General features: G+C 40.7%; 1 protein-coding gene across 11 annotated transcripts in view; it reads left to right on the top strand.

Annotated features, from left to right (window-relative positions):
* The window catches only part of CREM (cAMP responsive element modulator), a 71,702-nt gene that overhangs the window by 30,684 nt on the left and 22,313 nt on the right, over positions 1-18,705 (top strand). For 6 of the 11 annotated variants that reach the window (XM_058669624.1, XM_058669622.1, XM_058669620.1 and 3 more), the window contains exons 4-5: positions 16,322-16,419; positions 16,561-16,703. In XM_058669624.1, the coding sequence (XP_058525607.1) occupies positions 16,322-16,419; positions 16,561-16,703 (241 nt within the window). Of the gene's footprint in view, positions 1-9,701; positions 9,878-13,242; positions 13,398-13,540; positions 13,667-16,321; positions 16,420-16,560; positions 16,704-18,705 lie in introns of those variants that run through there. The other 5 variants (XM_058669619.1, XM_012927932.3, XM_012927924.3 and 2 more) reach the window with 5 other exon arrangements.

Below are 18,705 nucleotides of genomic sequence, written 5' to 3'. Positions count from 1 at the left end.
CACTGAGGCCTAAAAGTTGTCTGGTTTCAAGTCTCTAGGGATTGGTCATGCAGCCCTGGAAGTCTGGAAGGCGAGGTAATATGGACAGGGCCCCTGGGAAGGGTGCATCACGTTTGCGACAGTGAGACCTGGGGACTTGAGGGTGAGGCCTCCTCTCTGACAGCCGAACATCTCATCTCTCACTCTGCAAGTCCAGGCTTCAGGACTTGCACAAGGAGGAACAAGGACAAGGCAAAAGGAGCTAGTCACAGAATTCGAACAGGAAGCAAACTCCAGCAGTGCTAAATGTGCTGCTGGGAGAGAATTAGCTCCCATGTGGAATTTACCCTCTCCAAGGAACTGTCACGTCTGGAAACCAGGACATACTCTGGAAACAGCCCAAGCGACATGGGAGTGTTCAGAAAGTGGGGTCAGCTCATCTTTTTTTTCATCCTGTCCCGTCCATGCCCACAGAATGGGAAAAGACTAAGTGTCACATGCAGTAGGAGTGGTTTAACAAGGGGCGCTTGGGGCAAGTGCAGATTAGAGTTGTAAATGTTCTTTCTCGATCCAGGGGAAAACTAGAATGATGCTTCCCATTCTCCAGCTGTGCCACAGGTCCATCTTCATGGTCCTAAATAGGGCCAGAAAGGATGGAGACGATTGTCGAAAACCACACCAAAGAAACGTGTGGCTCCAGCAACATTTGCATTGCTAATAGGCCAGCCACACACCTGTACATTTAGGGTGGGATACATCCGCTTGAGTTGGCTTATTTACTCTCAGCAAAGGAGATGCAGTGAAGGTCAGTGTGTCTGTTTGCAGTCTGCAACATGATCCTTCGCTTAGCTCAGCGACTATCCCTGAAGGTGAAAAGGTTCCGCTTAAGATTTTGAGGTAGAAGTTTCCATTTTGCTGCCGTTTTCCTTTCTATTGCTACTTATTTTTATGTATTCTTACCCCGACTGTTTTTCACTATCTTATTTTTACCTTTTAAACATAGTATCTGTATTCATTTGAAACGTGTCTGTAAATGAACAAAAGTTGGAAGAAAAAGTAAGAATTTTTATCAGTAAGTACAGATTTAGTACTGATTTTCAGTTGTTTTAAGAAAATCGGCTTTAAAATCTAATTCTTTCTTGGAGGTATTTCAAGGTTTGAGAGCCATAAGAAAAAATAATGCGTGAGCTGCTACTAACCACTTTTTTCAAGGCAAACAAGAATTTGTTATATATATGTATATATTATATATATAAACATGTATTTTGATAATTCTACATATAACAACTGGTAGATTTCTTTAAATGTCAATTTTTTACTTTAAAGTACATTCATATTTTTATCCCTGTTAGTGTATTACGTGTGATACTACTATACTGAGTAAATTTCAATGTTTCTAAGGTAATTTCAGGAGCTATAAAGCAAAGTCAAATTTCAGAAAGTAATTTGTCATACAAATCATACAAAATACAGAAAGATCATAGTCATTAGCAGTATTTTTTGTAAGGCCTGGGTAATCTTTGTGTAATGTTCTTGCTCTCTTAGTTTTAATAATGAGTTAGTCTGTCATTAGCAGTAGTGGAAACATGCTCCAGTGTAACAGCTAGTCTCCTTTGCTCTGTGATTTTCTTTGAAAGAAGAGGCTGAGCTGATGGGGAAGAGAAAGTTATCTTTAATGAATAAAGAGTTTCAGGATTGCACAGTTCTGGAAATCTGTTTAACAATTATGTGAATATACTTAATCGACATTTTAACTTAATTGGTAAACTTGGTTTCTTGTCTTTTACTATAGTAGAAGCAGGTAGGACCACAGAGTAGGATAGACATCAAAATTCCAAACAGGAAGCATTAAACTTTGTAGTTTCATCTTTGAATATGATGCAGAGATTATTTTCATTGCCCTGCTTTTATTTTATGTGTGTGTGTGTTAGAATCATCATCATCATTATTCTCACACCGTTAAAGGAATTACATTTTTTCCATTTTACTGTGTAATTGCGGTGACAAGATCTTCACAGGGATCTTCTGAGCCCTGTTGGAGATGAAACCTGACTGTGGTGTTCAATGTCAGGGGGCAGGCAGCGTCAGATGGAAACGATTCAAATGAAAGCAGTTAAACACTTGCCTTTTTTTTTTTTTTAAGATTTAGTTATTTTTATTGGAAAGGCAGATATAGAGAAAGGAGACGGAGAGGAAGATCTGTCTGATAATTCATTCTCCAAGTGACCACGACGGCCAGACTTCAGCTGATCTGAAGTCAGGAGCCAGGAGCTTCTTCTAGGTCTCCCATGCTGGTACAGGGTCCCAAGGCTGTGGGCCATCCCTTACTGCTTTCCCAGGTACACAGGCAGGGAGCTGGATTGGAAGCCAGGCTGTCATGATTAGAACTGGTGCCCATATGGGATCCCAGCACGTTCAAGGCGAGGACTACCTCGCACTGGTGTGTTCTGTGTTCTGTGTAGAAAGAAGTAGACCTCTTTGGCGTGATATTACTTGTTGTAAAAATGAGTGTATATTTGTTATCAGATACAATGTCATATCCATAGCAGGTCCTTCCAATGTCTGTCACCTTCCCAGGGCCTTTGTGCTCAGAGCTTCCTTGTGTCTTCTCGAAGGCCTTGTTGATTGCTCGGCACTTGGTATAGTAGAAGGAGCCCTAATTTAAATATGTATCCTCAGTTTGCATCAAATGTGTTGTGTTTACTTAAAGGCAGTAGGGTTATGAAATATTTTATACTAGTATTATATAGTGTTTTAATAAATTTTTTTTTAATTATTATTGGAAAGCTGGATATACAGAGAGGAGGAGAGACAGAGAGGAAGATCTTCCATCCGATGTTTCACTCCCCAAGTGAGCCGCAACGGGCCGGTGCGCGCTGATCCAATGCCAGGAACCAGGAACCTCTTCTGGGTCTCCCACGCAGGTGCAGGGTCCCAAAGCTTTGGGCCATCCTCGACTGCTTTCCCAGTCCACAAGCAGGGAGCTGGATGGGAAGTGGAGCTGCTGGGATTAGAACCGGCGCCCATATGGGATCCCGGGGCTTTCAAGGCGAGGACTTTAGCCGCTAGGCCATGCCACAGTGTTTTGATACCACAGGCATAGTATTCTGAAATTACACAGTTTTAAGTAAAATACTGGATTATTTGATCCTTGTTTTCTTTTTAAACAAACATGTATTTATTTATTTGAAAATCAGAAGAACAGAAAGAGAGACGGATTGAGAGAGAGAGGTCATCTAGCCACTGTGTATCTCCCCATGTGGCCCTAACAGCCACGGTTGGACCAGGCCAAGCCAGGAGTTAAGAGCTCCATCTTGGTGGGTGCCAGTCCTTGCGTCATCTGCTGCTCTTCCCTGGCCATTAGCACTGAGCTGGGTTGGAGGCAGGACGTTGCTGTTGCAGGTGGTATCTTGATTTGCTATGACACAATACCGGCCCAATCCTTGCTTTCTTTACCTGATAGAAAATGCTGATGTCATAGATTAAATTAAACAAGTTGTTTTACTTCATAGATTCTATAAAATGAGATGTTTTATGCAAGATTGTGCAAGCATAATCACTGTGAAACTGCATAAGTTGTTTTATGTGAGGGATAAGAATAGTCAATATGCATTGAACGTGTTGTTTTCATTTTTGCAGTAAAATTTACTGCCTCAGTAGTAGTGAGGCTTTAAGATGAAGTAGCTGGTGCTGCTTTAAAAGTATGCTGCTTCAGTAATCCATTCTAAAGTAATAAACATACTTCCTATATTTAATGGACCTTCGGGAGTTACACAGAACAGAAGCTAATTTATAGTTGTTTCTTAAGCAAAGTTTTCCCAATAGGATATCTCGAGCATGTTTTAGATTGTTTTATGTTCCTAAATTTACATACTTTGGATTTTTTTTCTTAAAGGTTTTACAACATTGCAGAAGTTCCTTCAGACCATTCTGACCCAGATAATATAAAATATCGTTTATGACAGGATTTCCTTTTGTGATAAGGGTTATTAATGTTATTGTAGGAGGTGAATGCCCAGGCTTTATTCATCATGAATTCCATTGAACAGGCAATGAAGGGGCTTAGGGAGGGGGAGGCTTCCTGTACACTCATTCATTCACATTTTGACTTCTGTTATTACATACATCTTTGGTTTTGTCATCTTTCTTTCATTTTTTTTAAAGATTTATTTATTTTTATTCGAAAGGCAGATATACAGACAGGAGAGACAGAGAAGATCTTCCGTGCGATGATTCACTCCCCAAGTGGCCGCAACGGCTGGAGCTGAGCCATTCCAAAGCCAGGGGCCAGGAGCTTCTTTCTGGCTCTCCCACGCGGGTGCAGAATCCAAAGGCTTTGGGCCATCCTCGACTGCTTTCCCAGGCCACAAACAGGGAGGTGAATGGGAAGCGGGACTGCCGGGATTAGAACAGACACTGATATCGGATCCCGGCGAGGACTTTAACTGCTAGGCTATCACGCTGGGCCCGGTTTTGTCATCTTTCCATGCCTCCATTTTCTGGAAAGTTTTTTCTTTTTAATTTTTAAAAATTTTATTTTTATTATTATTATCATTATCATTTTCTGATACAGTTCCATAGGCTCCTGGTACTTCCCTTATCCCAGCCCCAATCTTCCCCCTACCTAGTTCCTGTATATCATTACTAAAGTATAGTTCTTCATACACAGTCATATGTCCATCATTGCAGGCATGGACAATGGCAGAGAGTCCAGCATCCTATTGTCAAGATATAGTAAACAGTTTCATTATAAGTCCATCTTTGTCTGGAAGTAGAAATGCATACTACATTGTATCCTCACATCTGGATGTTAGTCTCCATTTCACAGCTACTGTACATCCCCTCAAATGAAAAGTCATAATACAAAATCACCAATAGGAAGAAAAACAGAAATTTACAATGCCATGAAGTTAAATAACGTGTTACTAGATATGACAGTCTCCATTACACAGCTACTATACATCCCCTTACATGAAAAGCCACAAAACAAAATCAACATCAGGGAGAAAAAAGAAATTAACACACCATGAAGTTAAATAATGTGGTACTAAATGACTAACGTGTAGCTGAAGAAATGAAAATCAAGAACCGTCTTGCAGAAAATGATGCTACCGTATGATCTATGAGTCATTGAAGAATTTAGTCAGAAGAAAGTGTTTTGAAGAGATGAAACTAACAGAAAACAACAAAACCCATTCGATATAGTTTCTGCTGATTTTTGTTGGTGAAATGTGTCTCTTCTAGACAATAAGCAGATGGGTTTTGTTTCTTAATCCAGTCTACTAATCTATGACGTTTGACTGAGCTTAAGCCATTTACATTCAGGCTTAATATGTATGGTTGGTACTTTGGTCCTGTCCTTCTAGGATTGGGTTGTTCATTGGTTTAGTCTTCTGTTGTCATTTTACTGGGATCTTCTTCCCATTTGCCTTTGGTTTTGGTAGGTGCTATTCCTCTTCTCTGTCAAGACAGAGAACATCTTGAAGTATCATTTGTAGGGCAAGTTTGCAAGAGGCAAATTCTTTTAACTTTTCTTTACTGTGGAAGAATTTTATTTCTTTTTCCAAGACAAAAGAAAGCTTTGCTGGATATGTTATCCTAGGCCGACAATTTTTTTCTTTTAGAATCTGGAATATGTCACTCCATTCTCTTCTTGCCTGTAGAGTTTCCTGTGAGAGGTCTCCTGTGAGTTTAATTGGCATTCCTTTATATGTCAGTTGATTTTTTTCATGTGCACATTTAAGGATCTTTTCCTTATGTTCAATTGAAGAGAGCTTGATGATCATGTGTCTTGGTGAAGATCGCTTTTGATCAAGCCTGTTGAGAGTTCTGTGCCCCTCCTGGATGTTGTTTCCCAATTCTTTCTCTAGATTAGGGAACTTTTCCTTTATTATTTCATTAAATATATTTAATGAAAGAAACCAGTTTCTCTTTCTGCACTTACTGAGACTCCCATAACTCTTATATTTAGCCTCTTAATAGTGTCTTTCAATTGAATACTTTTTTGGCCTGATCCAGATCTGTTTCCAGCTTTTTGTTTGTTTCCTCCTGATGACAAGAAATATCTTCCAGTTCTGAGATTCTTTCTTCTGCTTGCTTCATTCTATTTTGGAGATTCTCCACTGTACTTTTAATTTGCTCCACTGTATTCTTCATTTCTAATGTATCAGCTTTCATTTGATTCATTCCCAGTGTGACATATTCCTTAAATTCCTTGAACACCTGCTTTATGTGCTTCTCATTGTTGATCAGAAGCTTTATGATGAGTTTTCTGAATTCTTTGTCCCCCATTTTCTCGGTGTCTTCCTCAGTTAACTCTGAGACTGGCATAGGGTTTTGTTCCTTTGCAGGGGCGTCTTGAGTAATATTCATTGTGCCTTTGTGTCTTCTTTTGCTCTTGGTCATTGTACTTCTGGTTAGCAGAGTCTTCTCCTTGGGGCAGGTTTCTAAGCTTTGTCACCCACAGGTCTATAGTTTGATTTTACTTGTTGCAGTTGGTACCCAGCTCTTTGCTTGTAGCCAATTGTGCCACTCCCTCCAGCAAGTTCCAGGTCTGGGTTCTTATGTTAGGTTTCCACCATGTTCTCTGTAGCTGCAACTCCTGGCTCACCACTCTCCTGCTCTCCGTAAATCTGAAGTGTCTTCCCAATAAAAATATTTGTTTTTATTTAAACTAAAAAAAAACTATCAAAATGTGTCATCTTAACCATATTTAAGTGGTGTCAAGTACACTTGCAGTATTGTAAAAAAAAAAAAAAAATCTCCAGAACTTTTGCATGTTGCAAAGCTGAAACTCCACACCTGTTAGTGACTCTTGCCTCCTGTCTCTTTCCCCAGTCCTGGGAGACCTGACTCAGACCAGACAGCATCTGCCCTTAGTTCCATGAGCAGAGTGCCCTCAAGGTTCCTCTTGGTTGTAGCATGCAACATGATTTCCTTTCTTTTCAATTTAATTTGTATTGTGTTAATTGAGAGAAAAAAAAAGAGCAAGAGACAGACATGAGAGAGAGCCCAGGCCTACTGTGTGGACGGGAGGGACCCAAGTACCAAGGCCCCACCAACGTGTGTGGGCTCTGGTGTGATAACCAGGAGGCCAGATGCCTGAGCCTGAGGCTCTTCCTTCCTTCTGACTGAATCATTCTCCACTATGTACACCACAGTTTTTGTTATTGGAGACTCAGATATATGGAGAGAAGGCGATACAGAGAAAGACCTTATGGCTGCTGATTCACTCACCAAATGGCCACAATGGCCAGAGCTGAGCTGATCCGAGGCCAGGAGCCAGGAGCTTCTTCTGAATTTCCCTTGTGGGTGCAGGTCCCAAGGATTTGGGTCATCCTTTACTGCTTTCACAGGCCACAAGCATGGAGCTGAATGGGAAGTGCAGCAGCTGGGATACGAACTGGTGCCCAATGCTTGTAAGCCAAGGATTCAGGCCAGTAGGCTATTCACTGGACCCCACACATTGTTTATGAAACTGTCTGTTCAAGGTTGTTTGTGCCAAGTAAATGTTCTTTAAACTTATACCAAGTACTTGGTAGAAGAAATACAGTAGAATAATTGAAATAAATTGCATTTCAACTATTGCATAATATTCCAATAGAGTTGTTTCAGGGTGGGCATCTGGCCACGCATGAAAATAAATAAGTCTTAACAATAAACAAACAGAAAACACCACATGGAAACCATGTCTCAGTGTGCGTGGGTTCAATTCCTGGATCTGTTCCCGGGTGATGGTTAAAGTCGTTGGGTCCCTGCCAGCAGTGTGGGAGTCCTGGCTGGAGTTCTGGCTTCCACCTTCTGCTTGGCTAAGCCTGAACAGCTGCAGATATTTGGGGAGTGAACCAGTAGATGGGAGCTCGCTCTTCTTTCAAATAAACGGGATTTAAGACATTTTAAAAAAGATATTCTGATTTTTTTTAAGCATCATTTTACATCAGAGATAAAGATTACATGAACTTTTCTTCATGTTGTTTTTAGACATTCCTTCTTTAGTTTCTGGCTTTTTGGCAAGTACACTGCATTCATTATGATAGATGATCTGTGATGATCTGTGTTATCATTAAGGGGAATTTTAACATCCATTATTTGCACTCATAAGATGTCTGCTGCTCAAAAGCCTTTTTGGGGGGCTAACAATCTCAACACAACCTGTACATACATTTATTTTTTTAATATACTTGACTAGTAATTTATGATCAGTTTCACTCCTAGTGAAGTCAGATACAGGATTGACTTTTGTAAGTTCCGGAGAATAAACTTTTGACTTGTATAAAGATCACATTTGTTCTCATACTACTTTCAAAATATGATAGTCAATGAAACATAATCATGTTGGTTAAAACATAAGATAATGCTTTCAATATTATAAATAAGAAATTCTTTGATGTTCCAAGTATGATAAATAGAAAAGTTTAAGTATTGCTAAAATTTAGCTGCAGGAAAAAAAGATGAGCTAAGAACATTATTTTTCAAAGGATAAGGGACCCCAGTTTTCCTTTAACTGTTCCCTGTGTTGTCAAAATTTATGGTACTTGATTGCTTATGTTTATTTTGTTCTCAACGAGTGAATTTTTAGAGACATTAAATTTGACCACTTATCTTTCTAATACCAAAAGTGTCATCTGCTTCCTCCTATTTTATTCAGATAATAAATTACAGGTAATAATTATATCCTACACATGGATAGGATTTGAGGTAACATCTCTATAGAGTTAAACAAATAAATCTAAAGAATAGTAATGACTTAATCATTAGGTAAAATTTTTTCAGTTGATATTCTTAAACTTAAATAAAATTTAGCTCTATTGACTTTGCAATTTATCAGCCACACTGTTCTAAGTGACAAGAACTCAGGATACCAAAATGAAGACCAACTCTTCATTTTTCAGTTTGTCTTCATTTAGTTCAACTAAACACATAGTTTAAGACCATAGTGAAATATCTTGCATCTTTATGTAAGTTTTAAATTTATAGTAATTTTATTCCCCATTTCAACCTTAAAATATTCGGTATACTATTTAAAGTTTTTCTTACAAAGAAAGAACTCTTTTGAGAATCTTTTTGCTTTTTTTTTTTTTTTAAGGATTTAGTTCTTTTTATGTGAAAGGCAGTGAGAGAGAGAGATCTTTGATCTGTTGGTTGACTCCCCAAATGGCTGGTCCAGACCAAAACCTCTTAGAGCTTGGGACTCAATCTGGACCTTCTGCATGGGCAGCAGTGGCCCTAGTGTCTTGGCTGTTTCCACTGCCTTCCCAAACGTATTTGCAGGTTGTTGGCTTGAAAGTAGGACAGCAAGGACCTGACCTTGTGGTTGTATGGAATGCTAGCTTACTGCACCATCCATAACCCCTGTTCCAAGAGTCAGTCTTGTTTTAACATGTAAATCTAGTTTTCAACTTCCTGTTTAGATTGTTAGTAAATTTTTATCATAGTTCTTGAAATTAAGTTAGATAATTCAGAGATTTGATTTTTCAGGCAGTGGGCATTGATAAAGTAATCTGCTGTTTTGTGAATTCACACTTTTCCATCTTTTATTCCCTGTATTAGGTGCAGGTCCAGAAGCTTTGTGACATTTGCAGCTCAGTTGTGACATCATAAACCCTTCACCCAGAAGCCTAGCTGCGGGCTGGAGCTGATCTACCAGTGCTGGTCACATCTGAGTTACAACATTGTGAGGTTGTACCTGTTGCAAGTGTCATTAGCAGTACATTGAAAAATATATACATATATACATTATTGCAAAGCCAACTGAGGCTGTCAATTGCATCATCTTAATATTTCTTTCACTTAACGACTTTGTACGTGGGGCTTTCAGTGGATGTGGTGGCATCAGCATAATCTATGTTTCAGGCATCCTACAGAAGAGGACTACTCTTCAGGGGATTTGGAAGAAAAGGTAAATTATATCTAGACTTGCTTCTACACACTCCCAATGAGTTACAGCAAGTACAAAGTATGACATGTACCCATTTCATGTATTTTCTATTGCTTTTTGAGTAGCTGCCTACGTAATGAACGGCATGGAATGAATATACTCATAGCTGTGACTTTGTCCTCTTCTGCATGGCTTTGGCATAAATGTTCCCTCACAGCAGCTGTTGATGGCAAATCGCCTCCTCCATGCCCTGCCCTCCTTAGGCTACTCAGACCTTGTCACTTTCTAGTCGCTTATGCTTCATTTTTTTTTTTTTTTTCCTCTCAAGAGATGAGAACTGTCCCAACATCTCTGTATTGTTTTCATCTATCTCTGGCTCTTGGGCGGCCAGGGACTGACTTCTTTGGCTCACGCCAAATCCCCTTTGTTCTATTCTGGTCGATGACAGGCTCCGGAAAGTATTTTGAGTGAATGAAAAGCTGAGTTAATTTCTAAGTGTGATGTGTTTCTGTAAGCATTTTGCTTATAACCATCTTGGGGTATTGGGGTTTGGCCTAATAAGCCAGATGCTCTTGAAGACACCTGCATCCCCTTGTAGTTGCTGCATTTGAATACTCCCGCTCTGCATTCCAGTTGTGGTGGTAATGGCACAGCCTGGGACGCAGCACATGTTAGCTCAAGTGTCTGATTCCTGCCAACCCTGTGAGAGACTCAGAGTGAGTTCCCAGCTCCTGACCTGGCCCAGTCTCAGCAGTTACAGACGTTTGGAGTGTGAACTAGCAGATGGACATTTTCTCATTTCTTTGTGTCTGTCTGTCTTTGTGTCTGCCTGTCTGTCTCTTTCTCTGCCTTTCAATTAGATATCAAAGAATATTCATGTTTTTGAAAAAGCTGTTATATTCTTCCCTATTCTAACTGGGTGTGTGGGAGGCCTAGATTTCTTCCATATACCAACTAAAACAATGTATTGCCACAGATTTCAGTGCAGAATTAAATGAGAATGTTGCCATCTTTGGTTAAGCCAGACGTTAAAGGAACTCATAAAAATGTAAAATGAGTCAGCATTGTGGCATGGCAGGTAAAGCCACCACCTGAAACTCTGGGATTCTATATGGGAACTAGTTTGTAACTTCTTATCCATATTCTGCTCATGACTTGGAAAAGGAGTGGAGTGCAGTCCAAATGTTTGGGTCCCTGCCACCCACATGGGAGACCCTGATGAAGCTCCTGGCTCTTGGCTTCAACCTGACTCATCCCTGGCTGTTGTAGCCTTCTGGGGAGTGATGCAGTAGATGAAAAATATCTGTCTCTCCCTTCCTCTCTGTAAGTCTGACTTTCAAATAAGATCCTTTTTTGTGTGTGTATGTGTAAAATAGTGCAACTCTTCTCATGTAGTATCTGATTTTGAAAAACTTTTTCATGAAATGTTTATGTGTGTTATGGATTTATGAGTGATTTACGCCATCCAGGTCCCCCACATTAGTGGCACTGGCCCCAGCACTCGGGCCACCCTCTGCTGCTTTTCCCAGACTACTGGCAGGAAACTAGATCAGTACACAACAACATCCATATGGGATGCTGGCACTGCACATAGCATTTTGCCTGCAGTGTGCTGGCCCCAGGTACTATTATTTTTGAATTAATCAATTAAGTACTTAAAAATTATCCCAGTTTTAATTACTAATATGGTAAATATCAATAGGGAGGACCAGGAGTGTGCTGTTTTGTATCAACTTATGAGAGCTAACTGTGTTCATCTCTTCTCAACTTTGTGTCCAGTGTCCCTTGTTGGAGGCTTGAAATCTGCCATAGTAGGAGTATAAGGGTACTTCCAAATGTTTGTGGAAAATGTAATTAAGAGATAAGTTTATTATGATGTTAAAAATTTTTTGAAATCCCAGTATAATATTTTAATATGCACTTTCCATAACTTTTTGAAGAACCATATATTTACACCGGAAGTCAGTGGCGGCTGCCCATCAGGGTCCCTGCTTTCCCAGATCCGGTTATTAAATGTTTATTTATACTTTCCCATGTGTAAATTACATAAACAACATCTTCACTACTTTTTAAAGAGTCTGAAGCTATCCTGGGACTAGAAATTTGAGCCTGGGTTGTGTGGAGAGAAAGGAGGGGGTCTCTTTGGGAATCAGCTTATTGAGCACCTCTTTATAATTCAAGTTGCATTTTGTGCTGGGAACATTTGTAGAATAGATCCAATTATTATTATTAGTAGTAGAAGTATTACTATTACTATTGCAATATTGTGGTTAAGTCTGCTGGCTCCATATGGGGTAGTCTTTGGTTTCCCCTGAAATCCGGGATGGCCTACAGCCAGGGTAGCTGAGATGAGCATGCCTCCTGGGCTCTGCATTGGTTGTCTGTACCCTGGTTTCTGTCTGAGATTGTTGTTTTGGCTCAGATCAAGCTGGCACATGCTCTTCTTCTGTATTCAAAGCCTTCCTTACTGTTCAGGCCCATCCTGGTGTCTCTCTTCTGTGCTGCTCTGTCATTCACGTCCCGGGAAATGGGGCAGTTAGTTCCACAGCCTTTGGTGAGCAGTTGTTTCTTTAAGTTAGTTGAACTGATTGTTCTTTCTATCCTACTGGACTTAGTGCAATGCTCAACACATAAATTCTCTTACATGGGGAAAAGATTATTTTGTTTTCAAATTTTCAGATTGCCTGGGAAATGATGGGATGTAAATAAATCCTAACAGTTGTTATAAGCTCAGTTTTTCAATAATTCTCGTAACATATGGATGCAAGCAGATTGGAGATCATTGGTGGTGTTTAAGTGAGGTCACACACAAAGGCCTTGCTATTAGTGTATATGGCTCTCCTGCCACTTGTGACAGAAACTGGTCTGAAGCTATTTTGAGGAAGTCACAATGAGTCATGGATCTGAGTAAACTTAGGCAGAATTTGGAAAATCACGTGAGCCTGTAGGACAGGGCTGTTTGCTTGGGGAAGTGCAGGCATGGTGTTCTGGTAGTAGAGATTACTTTCTTTTGGAGAGCACTCGAGAGTAGCTGGGTAGTGACTGTGCTGTCCTCTCTGTTCACGACTGAGTGATGCTCTGGCTTCCCCAAATCCTGTCCCGAGGCCACATCAGCACCAAGACAGGAACTTTCCCTGGAGCAGAAACACAACAGACTTAAAAGGGCCTGAACTGCCTGTGCCTTTGTGTGTGATTTTGGGGGTTAAAAATTGCTTTAATTACTGCACTCCTGCCTCTGGACTAATGTTAGCATAACATGTGTTGAACATGTAATTCATTGCAAAATAATTCACCACTTTTTAGTTCTAGCTGTGGTTTCTCTTAAGGTAGAAAGGGTAGTTCATGCCTTAGCATAAACCTGGCATTGGCTTCGCTGTTAATGACCGTGAGGTTATAGTGAGGTAGTTTAACTGCTTTAGAACTTTGTGCTTGGAACATTCTTAGCCGCCGAAGCATGGGCACCGAAAGTGAGGAGCATGGGTTCTTTAATATCTGTTACCTCAGAGAATGACTGTTCCAGGACAGTAGCCACCTCCTGTTGGTAAGTACCCTGGCTGGGGCATCACTGCTTAGATGTCCAAAGAACAGGGAAAGAGGCCAGTTGCGATAGTGAGGAGTAGTTCTTGGGAAGAAACACAACAAAAAAGGTCCTGCACTAATCCTCAGTGATGGTCATTTTTACAGGTTTCTGTAGCAGCTGGATCAGGCACCGGGAGAGGCTCTCCAGCCGTTACTCTAGGGCAGTTACCTTCGGGCCAAACTGTGCATGTCCAGGGAGTAATTCAGACACCGCAGATACACACAGGCCAGGTCAGCTTCCTTCCCGCATGGTTGCGTTTGGCATGCTTGAGATGCCTCCTGCTGCTGCTTTTCCTTTATTAATCTGCGAGTCCTTTTTTTTTTTCATCACAAAGCTTTCACTATCAACTTGTAAAATTAGAAATGTGGAAGGATTCCTCTTGCAGGATGAAGTGGCCTGCGCCTTGCTTGGTGAATGGACTTGACGCTCTGAGCGTACTCAGTGAGTCCCTCTCGAAGGGACAGGTGTTGGCGCCTTGGCACCACTCTGTGCTAAGATGCAGGTTTCTTTAGCAGAGCTCCATGTTGGCTCCCAGAAATGTTGTGAATGGTTCTTTAGAAAGAGGTCTGAAAAATACCATAGTATCAAGAGAAGGGCCTTGATGGTGTTTTCATAGATAATTTGAATTCAGTATGTCTAACCTGTAGAAAGCCAACATATGTTGTTGTCTTTTTGGTGTTAGATTCATATGCTGAGCATGTGGCTCAGATGACAGCTTGGTTTTTGTGAGTGTTGGACTGGGGACCCATAACTGTATATTATTAGTTAAGATTATTAAGGATAGCCTTACATCCTTCACGCTTCTTGATAGCACATTTTTTTTCATCAAGTGGTATAAGTTTTTAAGTATGCATGTTAAAAACATACTTTTCTTACTTATTAAATTCATTTTTCCCCCTCTGTCTTAGGGTTAATTACTTAAACCAGTGAAATCGCTTGAACCCAGTTGGAAAAATCTGTGGGGTAAATGGAGGTGCTTATGTTTCTTTTCTTTTTTTTTTTTTAAATTTCATTTTATGACAGTTTCATAGGCTCTAGGATTCTCCCAACCTCTCCCTGGACCCTCCTCCACCTGTTTTTATTATTATTTCAGTTGCTTATGCTTTGTGTTGTCCCTTTCCCATGTGTCGTATTTGATCCCAGCCCGAGACCATGGGCTGTAGCACGGGGTTGCAGGTGGCCAGTCCCCATGATGTCAGAGCTTGGTCGTGTTCTCAACACAGCTGTCTTTTCCTGTGTTGCTCAAAGGTGTAGGAATAGCTCTCATCATTATTTTTGTTTTCTGGGCTGATCCTTGATTCCAAGAACTTCTCTTTGAAATTATGAAACAAGAAAGTCTTCCTAATCTCTTTTTGGTCGTGTGACTTTTATTGAGAAGTAGTTATCTCAGTCTCTACTTCGAACCTGGCTGGTTTTTGGAAGAGTCTTACATTCTTACATTTCTTAAACAGTCCTACTTTTAGCATACAAATGTTAAATTCTTGTTAATTTGATTGCTTTTGCAGAGATACACATTTAAGGAATCTTGACCTAGATTTCCTAACCATTGAACAACGGGTAAATCATGTTCTCAGCTTCCACCTTTCTAAGATGGGGGAGATGATAGCCTGCCTCCTGTCATGCTTATGATTAGGTGTGACAGATGTGTGTCAAGGTGAGGGCACATGACTGTCTAATGCAACCAGGAAATTCAGTAATTTCCATGTGCTACCATGTGGGGTGTCTGTGATGAGAGCTGCATGGCCATTACACAAAGAGGGGCACAGAACCCCATCCTGGTGCTTTAGGAATTACATTTTCTTGCTTGTACTTTTGATAATAGTTCTTCCCATTTTGCAAATCACATTCTCACATAATTATAATGTTAATAAAAGTGACCATTGTAAACTCAGCCACCCCAGGCCCTGAAGAGTAGAATGAGCAGGAATACTAATGGCAGGTGTGTATTGTACAGATTCATTCCTATAGTTTTCTTTTATATATATATATGTATGTATGTATGTATGTATATATATTAAAGGTTTATTTATTTTTATTGGAAAGTCAGATATACAGAGAGGAGGAGAGACAGAGAGGAAGATCTTCCATCCGATGACTCACTCCCCAAGTGAGCGCAATGGCTGGTGCTGCGCCGTTCTGAAGCTGGGAACCTCTTCCGGGTCTCCCAGACCATGCAAGGACCCAAAGCTTTGGGCTGTCCTCGACTGCTTTCCCAGGCCACAAGCAGGGAGCTGGATGGGAAGTGGAGCCGCCGGGACCAGAACCGGCGACCACATGGGATCCTGGCGCGTCCAAGGCGAGGACCTCAGCTGCTAGGCCACACCGCCGGGCCCCCTATAGTTTTCTTTTTAAGATGACCGAATTATTGCATCAGCACTTGACATGGAAAATGAAATCATACCAAGAACTTAGATCCTTTGAAGGAGAAGCTCCATCAAGCCATCACTTGCTGCTTGTTGGTAATTCCTAACTTAGCTCCTTCAGTGTTTTGGGGGCCTAGTACCTAAGTTGAAGACCAGGCTCAGAATAGTGTTATTATTTTGAAGAGAACGGAGAAACTGAGGTGTGTTTTTCTGCCTTGAGCACTTCCTGCTGCATTTACAAGGGCATTTTCGGGTTTAGGAAGTGTATGCGTTGTCTCTTGATGTCCTGGCACTGCTGGGATTTGTTATCCAGCCCACGGACTCCCACATACGTGTTTGACAGAAAACATGCCTGTGTTGGTGTCTCCCTTCCTGAGTCTGGGGGACTCTTTCCAGCACAGATCCACTGTATCCTGTTGCTGTGTGCTCTCCACAGAGTTCTCCAACCATCACTTTTTGAGTGAGGGAGATAATTATATATATTTTATTTTATGATGCATTTCAGAAAATCTTATATTATAGGTAGCAACAATTGCAGAGACAGATGAGTCTACAGAACCGGAAGGCATAATTGATTCTCATAAACGTAGAGAAATTCTTTCACGAAGACCCTCTTATAGGTGAGTTAACTCAATTTGTTGCTGAAATGATACTTTTTCACAAATGATAGAATAATTACACATCAAAGCAGTTATTCTTTGATAGATTTCCTAAGTCTCATCCATGCATTTTACTTATTATGTTGTTACACTATGTTTTAGAAAAATACTGAATGAACTTTCCTCTGATGTGCCTGCTATTCCCACGATTGAAGAAGAAAAATCAGAGGGAGAAGGAACGCCGCCTAACATCGCTACCATGGCTGTGCCGACTAGCATATATCAGACTAGCACGGGGCAATACAGTATGTATGCTGCAGTTCCCTATGATACGCTGTTAGTTCTTAGTCCTCTCTAGTGACATTAGGTACCACAGTACCCTAGGCCACATGCTAGTGCTCGGTCCTGTGACACTGTGGGCCACTGAGCCCCACGACACCTGCTGGCTCTCGGTCCTCTGGTGACATGGGCCACAGTTCCCTGAGGCAGCTCAGTGCCATGTGTCCTGTAGTTCAGCATGGTCCAGTGCTAGTTCTGACTCCTACTCAGTGATACTGTGTACTGCAGCTTGCTATGATACAGTGCTGAGCCTCCTCTGGTGGTATTCCATGTCGCAGTTCCCTGTGACTCAGCGCTGTGACTCCAGGCCCCTCTAATGCAATTTATGACGTAGTCCATTACGGTCCAGTGCTAGTTCTAAGTCCTCTCTGGTGACATCACATACTGCAGCTCCCTGTGGCACAGTGCTAGCTCTTAGTCCACTCTGCTGACATCATTGTTTTCCGGTGACATCCTGTGCTGTAGTTCCTTATGACACAGTGTTAGCTCTGGTCCCTCTAGAGGTGCTCACGCTGTAGCTCATCGTGGCACAATGCTAGTGCTGTGTCTTTGCTGGCATTCTGTGCTGCAATGACTCTGGCACAGTCCTAGCCCCCAGTCCATCCAGTGACGTGCACAGCTCAGGAGATGACATGGTGTCATTCCATTTTTATCACTATCTGAACTGTTAGCAAATGAAAATATATGTTAACAAATTGAAAGATCTGTACTGACAGCTGTCATATACTTTTGAAAAGTAAAGTTTTTTTTTAATTGGTTGAGTATAAAAAATATGGGGTAAAAAATAAAGGGCATATCTTTTCTATTTATATGTTTATATCCATTTCTGGGAACAGTTTAAAACAGTATTATCTTTACAATGCATGCACACATAAATGTCTTGCTGGATTTTGTTGCCAGCAATTACTTAAATTATACTAACTAATCTCAAAGATACCTCTGTTTTCTAAATTATGTCTTAAATGTAATTGATTTCACTATTCTCTACTGTGTTAATTTATGCTGCAGCTTTTCCTTGCTGAAAATGGAAAAGAATTGAAGCTAGCAGTTAAACAGATAATTTTATTTGAAATTTTACGCACTGAATGCTCTAAATAAACAAATATATTCACATTTAGTCTTGTGCATCTTACTGGAGTGTTAATTCTGTACTTTTTGCTCTGATTACAGCACTAGTTCTTTTTTCATGTTAAGAATATTTGATACATAAAAATAGTGAAAATAAAGCTGGCTAGAAAGACAAAAAGGAGAAAAAGGACAAGGAAAAAAAATTACTTAGGTGTTACAGTGTATATAATATTCAGTACTGTGGTTGAGGTCTTAGATATATTTTTATCTAAGAAAAAAATCTTAATTTAAGACATGGCTATTAAAACAAGCTATTAGTTTTAATATGTAGGAAGATCTATGCGTTAAATGTAAAATTTAATATGTATTCTTTGAGTTTGTTGTAGAAATTGTCTTGTGGTAGAGGTAGGTTTGCAATCTACTCAATCTAATTCTGCTTTGTCATCTGAGTAGCCCCTCCCATGACACCTGTTAGAATTGGGTGTAACTCATTCCCAGCCTTTTCTGGACGCTGAGTGGACATGTCTAAAATGAGAAAAAGGAATACTCTACTCTCTTTAAGAACTGGACCTTGGAGCTTTACGTTGATTTCTCTCTCATTCTCTTGTTCACATGCTTTTGTCTGGCCCACTGGACGTATGTGGTAGGATGTTGGAACGAACACCTGATTTTGCTGGCTGCCGTGGCTCTGCACTGCACCACACCAGTCACTGTAGTGCTGAATGCCCGCCACCTAGTTGCCCAAAGGCACAGGCTGTGTTCAAGTGGCTCCCGGCCACCCAGCGCTGGACTGGAGAAGCTTCCTCCTTTTACCCCAGCAGTGTCACATAGAAGGTTCTTGTTTTCCCCGTGTATTGTGGATGTGGCAGTTCCCGCTGAAATCATGCTAAGCCTTCTTCC

This window comes from Ochotona princeps, chromosome 10 (assembly GCF_030435755.1).
Source record: "Ochotona princeps isolate mOchPri1 chromosome 10, mOchPri1.hap1, whole genome shotgun sequence".
NCBI lineage: Eukaryota > Metazoa > Chordata > Mammalia > Lagomorpha > Ochotonidae > Ochotona > Ochotona princeps.
This window is presented reverse-complemented; position numbering and strand designations above follow the sequence as displayed.